Source organism: Lotus japonicus, chromosome 1, assembly GCF_012489685.1.
Source record: "Lotus japonicus ecotype B-129 chromosome 1, LjGifu_v1.2".
NCBI lineage: Eukaryota > Viridiplantae > Streptophyta > Magnoliopsida > Fabales > Fabaceae > Lotus > Lotus japonicus.
Window position 1 is genome coordinate 14,703,215 of NC_080041.1, and position 7,674 is coordinate 14,710,888.

Sequence of the window (7,674 nt, forward strand, 5' to 3'; positions counted from 1 at the left end):
ATTGAAACTTCCTAATGTACTTGACCATCATCCAATCTTTCACGCTACCATTGTTCATTCAGCACCAACTGCATTGCTAATCATTCCATTCCATTTAATGCTATGTACTATACAATTTTTTTCAATCTAAAGCCATGTTTTGTCCTTTTTAATAGTTTGATTTTATTTCACAATGGTAGTACCATTTCCTATTTTTTTATATGTATTTGACTTCTCCATAAATTGGAAGACCATCATCTATATAATGGTTGGTCTCCAAATCTCAAGTTCTCCATTCTTCTCATAACTTTAACTTTCAAACTCATTACTGGTACCACCAAACGCATGTCTTCTCCACTTCAAGGTATGCAATATCATATTTTTTTTGTTATTTAGAAATTATTATTAGCTTTTTTCTGTTACATCACCTAAGGTAGTTTAAAGTAGATGCTAAGAGACTATAATTTTCATAAAAAAAATTATTTCCTTAGTTTAATATTAGTATATAAAGAAATGAATTTAACTCAACATTATTGTAGATGCTATATTTAAATGAACATACCAATTTATGATGTGTACAGCTAAATTACTTAATGAAAGAAGAGAAAAAGTTTAATGTGAACATACCAATGTTGAAATTTGTGGACTCTAGCAAAAAATTCAAATTGTGTTGTGATATTAGCAAAATAGTTCAGGCCATTTTGAAAATTGATATCTTAAGCATCACTATTTTAACTCTTATAACTTTGTTTTATACGGTCATTTTTTTTAAACTTTTATAATAATTTTTTTAATAAATTATGGTTAAAATTAGATAGAACTTATTGTATGCAATATATATAGTAATCAATTTAATACTAACGTTGTAGTTGTCCAGTCAATTTTGTTTAAAGCTTTATATTATTTTATCATCCCATTAATATAATCAATTTTGTTAAATTGTTTGAACCTACAGTTTATTTGATATTGTGTAAAAATAATGTGTTATTTGTTTGTTATATACAGATATTTCTAACCAAATTTCGTTATCATCTAATGATAACCCTCGAAGCAGTAGAGGTATTTATTCATTTATTTGATTAAAAATTATGTGCTAATTTATATTTAATAATTTGAAATATGAGCATATTTGTTTTCTTAAACATTTATACCCTTATAATTAATATATTCTTATGTTTTACAATATTTGAATTGTGGTAGAAAACACGCAAAAAAAGTACAAACGTGGATGTACTCCTAGAAAACCTAATATACCACGTCCAAAGAGAAGGAGGGCAAATATGAGTGAGTAATGAACCTTTAATAGTTTTGAAACATTTTTTTTAAACGATTGCTTTGAAATATTAAAGTACTTATTTGATTAATTATTATATTTTCACTATTATTTGTTGCAGTGTCCGATTGCACTCTACCAGTTGGAAGCTCCAGCAATAATTCATCTCAAATTAATACAAACATAAAGACAGGTACCATATTATAATATATTCTACTATATATATGACGTAGAAGACAAATTTTTTTATGTATATCAACATAATTTAATAAAACAAAAAAATTATGTTTTTTTTTAACTCAACAAAAAATTTATGTTAGTTATAATGCCAAAATTAAAACATTCATATATGTCAAATTTTTACCTTGCCATATTACCGTGATTTATGTATACATATTGATACTCATGGAGTTGCTTTTTGAACAGATTTGTATTCTTATTTTCAACATGGACTATTGAAATCAATTATTAGTATATATATATTGATTTTACTTCATTTTGATTATTTTCTTTTAAATAGGGTCAACATATAATCAATCTACAGTGACGTTTGCTTCAAACAACTTTGAGCCCAATTTCAATTTTATTGAGATTGAAAAAGAAAGTAAGTTCTTTTGTTTGAATATATAAAAAAACTTAAATAATGTTATGTTAAATTTGTTTTTTTACAATCACAGTGTATGTTGACCTTGGAGATATGAATATGATTTGTAATTATTGCGGAGCTATACTATGGGATATGGAACGAGTTGATAAGAGTAAAGCCCTCCTTGAGCCTGATTTCTCGATTTGTTGTTCTAAAGGCAAAATATCTATTCCTTATTTGAAAGATCCCCCTGAGTTATTGTTGAAGTTGCTTACCAACAATGAACCAAGGAGTCGAAATTTCCTTGATAACATTAGGTTGTACAATAGTATGTTTGCATTCACCTCACTTGGAGGTAAAGTTGTGAACAATCAAAATGATGGTCACGGTCCTCCACAATTCATTATTAGTGGACAAAATTATCATCGGATTGGAAGTTTGCTTCCACAAGAAGGCCATGCTCCAAAGTTTGCTCAATTGTATATATATGATACAAAGAATGAAGTGGAAAATAGATTGAAACATTTCAGGTATTGCATACTTATTATATGACTTCAAATTTCTTTAATATACACCCAGATATTTATGTTATTAATTATGAGTTTATTTTATAACAACAGAGGTGTTGATGGAAAAAGTAATATTGATCCTTACTTGGTCTCTGACTTGATTCAAATGGTTGATGAGTTCAATCGTTTGGCCAAGTTATTTAGAAGAGTGCGTGATTATGTCGAAGAAGGTCATGCTGAGAATGTTGCTTTGAGATTATTTAGAAGTTGTTCCCTTGATCCAAATACCTACAATCTTCCAAGTGTAGATGAAGTTGCAGCTTTAATAGTTGGTGATTTTGATAGCTCTGACTGTGGCCGAGATATTATTCTACACACAAAGAATAGTCAATTGCAAAGGATTTATGAAAACCACAGTTCCGTCCTTCCACTACAATACCCACTTCTATTCCCATATGGTGAAAAGGGTTTTTCAGAGGATATTGACTTTGCAAATAAACATAATGTTAATACAGATCCCAGGCGTGATCACATTTCTTTGCGTGAATGGGTAGTTTTTAGACTTTTTGAAAGGAACTTTGAGTGCAAGAGAATTTTCCTTTCTAGACGTCTATTCCAACAATTTGTTGTTGATTGCTATTCAATGATTGAGTCTCAAAGGTTGTATTACTATCGTAACAATCAGTCCTCTATTAGAAGACATTTTTTGGAAGGAATTGAGGAAGCAATGACCCGTGGTGATACCAATTCATCAACCGTTGGTTCTAAAGTATACCTTCCTTCATCTTTCAAGGGTGGTAAGCGATACATGTTCAATAATTGTCAAGATGCTATGGCTATTTGTAGAACTTATGGGTATCCCGATCTGTTCTTGACAATGACATGTAATCCAAAATGGCCTGAAATTGATCGCCATGTTGCTGCATATGGATTAACTGCTTCGGATCGCCCAGACCTAGCTTGCCGTGTTTTCCATATGAAATTAAATCAATTTATTGTTGATGTCAAGAAGGGTGAATTCTTTGGAAAGGCTGTGGCAGGTATGTTTTATGTTTAAAGTATTTTATATTTATATTTTAACATATATGTTATAGTTTTGTAAACAAAGCATAAATTGGTTGCCATTGTCATCTTATTTATTATAGGCACATATACCATTGAGTTCCAAAAAAGAGGATTGCCCCATGCTCATATTCTATTGTGGCTTAGTATGGAAAATAAGCTACGTACTCCTAATAGTATCGATTCTGTTATATGTGCTGAATTGCCGGACCCTATTCTTTATCCTGAATTGTTTGAATGTGTTTCAAACTATATGGTTCATGGTCCATGTGGTATCAGCAACAGAGATTCTCCTTGCATGAAGAATGGTCATTGCTCCAAATTCTTTCCAAAAAAGTTTATAGGGAAAACTTCATTCGATAGTGATGGTTATCCAATTTATAGAAGGAGAGATACTAAAATTACAACCATTAGGAAAGGAGTGCCTTTGGATAATAGGTTTGTCGTTCCTTATAATCCAAAATTGTTAATGAAATATCGCGCTCATATCAACATTGAGTATTGCAACAAATCAAACTCCATTAAGTACTTATTTAAATACATTAATAAGGGAGTTGATAGGGTGACAATGTCAATGTCTGTGCAACAACAGAACAAGGATCAAGATGAAGGGCTAAATGAGATTAAACAATATTATGATTGTAGATATCTTTCGCCATGTGAAGCTTTGTGGAGGATATTTTCATTTGAGATCCACCTTAAGTGGCCACCTGTCAAAAAACTCATCTACCACTTACCAAAAAAGCAAGTGATCTTATTTAAGGAAGAACAACGTATCAAGAACGTTCTTGAAAGAAACAAATTGAAACATAGCATGTTCACTGCTTGGATGGCAGCAAATGCTAAATATCCCGATGGCTTAGGTCTAACGTATGCTGACTTCCCTTCTGCATTTGTATTTGATGAAAAAAAACAAGAATGGCGTCCAAGGCAAAGAGGATTTTCTATTGGCCGAATGAATTTTGTTGCACCTGGTTCTGGCGAGTTGTATTACTTGCGACTTCTTTTGACTTATCAACGTGGTTGTTCAAGTTATGAAGAGTTGAAGACACATAAAAACAAGACTTATGCAACTTTTCGAGAGACATGTGATGCAATGGGTTTGTTAAAAGATGATAGTCAGTTCATTGATGCTATACTTGATGTTGCTAGAATTTCATCTGGTACTTATGTGAGGAACTTATTTGTTACATACTTATTGGGAAACACACTAAGTAGTCCTTTGAATGTATGGAATAAGACATGGCATGATCTCGCGGATGGTATTCTGTATAATTTGCGAAAATCTCATAACAAACCAGGTACACTTCTTTTAATCCTCACTTATGCAATTAAATATTGAATATATTGATATTTATTTTCATTGAACTTATTATCATATTTTCTTCAACATTTTTAATTATTGTAAATATATATATAGATTTGGTTATTGAAGAACATCAGCTCAAGGATTTGTGTTTAATGGAGATTGAGAAAATTTTGATGATTAATGGAAAATCTCTGAAGGATTTCTCTGGAATGCCTCATGTTGAAGCTAACACATTGAATGACTTTGGCAATATCTTGATAATCAATGAACTGAATTTTGATGTTGTTGAGATGAACCGACTACACAATGAATTTTTTGTGAAGTTGAACCATGGCCAGTCAAAGGTTTATGATGAAATTATAACTGCTGTCAATGTAGACAATGGTGGTTTTTTCTTTGTTTATGGTTATGGTGGAACAGGAAAAACATTTCTATGGAAGACCTTAACTTATAAGTTGAGATCAGAGAAAAAAATTATATTAAATGTTGCATCAAGTGGAATAGCATCTCTTTTACTCCCAGGTGGGCGGACCGCACATTCATTATTCTCTATTCCCCTTTCATTGAATGAGGATTCATGTTGTGGGATACCATTAGGAAGTCCGAAAGCTGAACTCTTACAACTTGCTAGCTTGATAATTTGGGATGAGGCGCCAATGGTTAGTCGGTTTGCTTTTGAGGCTTTAGATAGAACTCTAAGGGACATTATGAGGTTCAAAACCAATGGTAGTTCTGAAAAACCATTTGGTGGAAAGGTCGTTGTTTTAGGAGGAGATTTTAGGCAAATACTACCTGTCATTCCTAAAGGTAGGAGACCAGAGATAGTTATGTCAACCATTAACTCCTCCAGGTTATGGAAATTTTGCACGGTTTTGACTTTAACTGAGAACATGAGACTGATGAACAACACATGCTCTGGAGACAATGAGGAGATTAGAGAGTTTGGAAAGTGGGTTTTAGATGTTGGTGATGGTAACTTGGGTAATTATAATGATGGAGAGTCTAACATTCAGATACCTTATGATTTGCTAATTCATCAATCATCCAACCCTATTGCAGATATTGTGCACTTAATGTATCCTGATATGGTTCAGAAAGTTGGTTGTGTTGAATACTATTGTGACAAAGCAATACTTGCTCCAACTTTGGACGCAGTTGATTCAATCAATCAATATGCATTGTCATTATTTCCTGGAGATGAACAAGCTTATTTTAGCTCTGATTCAGTATGGAAGGTTAGCGAGGAAATTGGAATTGAAGCTGATTGGTTAACCACTGAATTTTTAAATGGTATGAAATGTTCTGGTATGCCTGATCACAAGTTGGTACTTAAAAAAGGTGCACCTGTTATGCTCATGCGAAATCTAGATATTTCTACAGGTTTATGCAATGGAACACGACTTATTGTTGACTACTTAGGTCCAAATGTAATTGGTGCCATTGTTCTCTCTGGTACACATATTGGAAAGATTGCATATATTTCTAGGATGAATTTGATGCCATCTGATGAAAGCATGCCAATTAAGTTTCAAAGAAGACAATTTCCTTTGATTGTATCTTTTGCGATGACTATAAAAAAAAGTCAAGGTCAATCATTATCTCAAGTTGGTGTCTATTTACCGAATCCTGTTTTTTCTCATGGGCAATTGTATGTTGCTATATCCAGAGTTAAGAGTAGATCTGATTTGAAGATATTAATATGCAATGAAGAAACTACAGACCAAGATGTTACGAAGAACATTGTCTTCAAGGAAGTTTTCCAAAGGATTTACAACAATTAGTTTGTATGATTTAACTAATTTTGTACTCTAATGTTGGCTATTATTTAAATTGAACTACATTGCTACAAAATATTTATTACATGGTTCGTTTTACTTCTTAGTATACATTATTATCACACTTTATAAGGAAAGGATTGTCCAAAAAAATAAATTGACATGAGATTAAACGCAATTAACATTTGAAAGTTGTCTAATTAAAAATTGACATGCTTCGTTTTAACTCTTGGTACACATTATTATCACATAAATTTTTTGTGTATATCATTTTAATTACATCATTGTATGTCCTCTATCTGTTTAATTATTTTTTGATTTTTCTATTTCTTTTTCAGGCTCAAATTTATTTATTTTTTTGGTAGAAATGAGGGTCTAAGCCCGAAAAAATAAACTACACTCGGATAGACCGAGGAAAAGCCACACCCGAAACATCAAAAAGAAGTAAATTGAAGCACCTAGGCAGGGGAGACTCCAACACATGAACCCCAATATCTAAATCATGAGCCATATTAGCAAGACAATCCGCAACTTTAATAAAAAAATATTTTAATAAAATATATAATAAGATAACCTTTTTTAAAATGATGGTTGATATATAAGATTTAGCATTTAATTTTCTAACGTAAAAAAAAAGCATTTAATTTTCAAAATCTGTAACTGATTTTAGTTAATATTATACTACTTGCTTTGTTTAAGGTCAAACGTTATGTATCCATCATTTAAAAAAAAATTAACATAGCCAAAATTGTTGGTATAAAATCACTCTAAACTTAATATATACACAAATATCTTTAATTATAATTTTTAAAAATATATCTTTAATCGTATTTATGTATGAATCTTTTTTTAAATGGTATTTATATATGGATCAAAGCTACTGAAATAATAATTTTTTATTACAATATATTAATATCTTCAAATGAAAACGGAAATTAAATAAATTATAAATCAAAAAAAAGTGAACTAGATAAATATATGCCTAATTTACATTTTGTATAAGAATCCTTAATTATTAATTTTGTTTTAAGGAATTCTCAATATTCAAAATTAAAACTTCGTTATTCAAAAAAACAAAATTTCAACTTATTTAGTTTTTTTTTAACTAAAACTGATTCAGTTTCTAAGAGCAAAATTTAAACCGAAAATTGTTGTTGATATTTTCAACCTACAGTAAATGA

At 30.8% G+C, this 7,674-nt stretch overlaps 1 protein-coding gene across 1 annotated transcript; it reads left to right on the plus strand.

Annotated features, from left to right (window-relative positions):
* Positions 1 to 324: 324 nt before the first annotated feature.
* On the plus strand, positions 325 to 6,499 carry LOC130727796 (uncharacterized). Its single transcript, XM_057579049.1, has 8 exons — positions 325 to 343; positions 985 to 1,038; positions 1,374 to 1,445; positions 1,773 to 1,856; positions 1,930 to 2,368; positions 2,459 to 3,387; positions 3,493 to 4,710; positions 4,830 to 6,499. Exons 1-8 carry the CDS (start codon positions 325 to 327, stop codon positions 6,497 to 6,499), a joined length of 4,485 nt encoding a protein of 1,494 aa, XP_057435032.1.
* Positions 6,500 to 7,674: the final 1,175 nt, after the last annotated feature.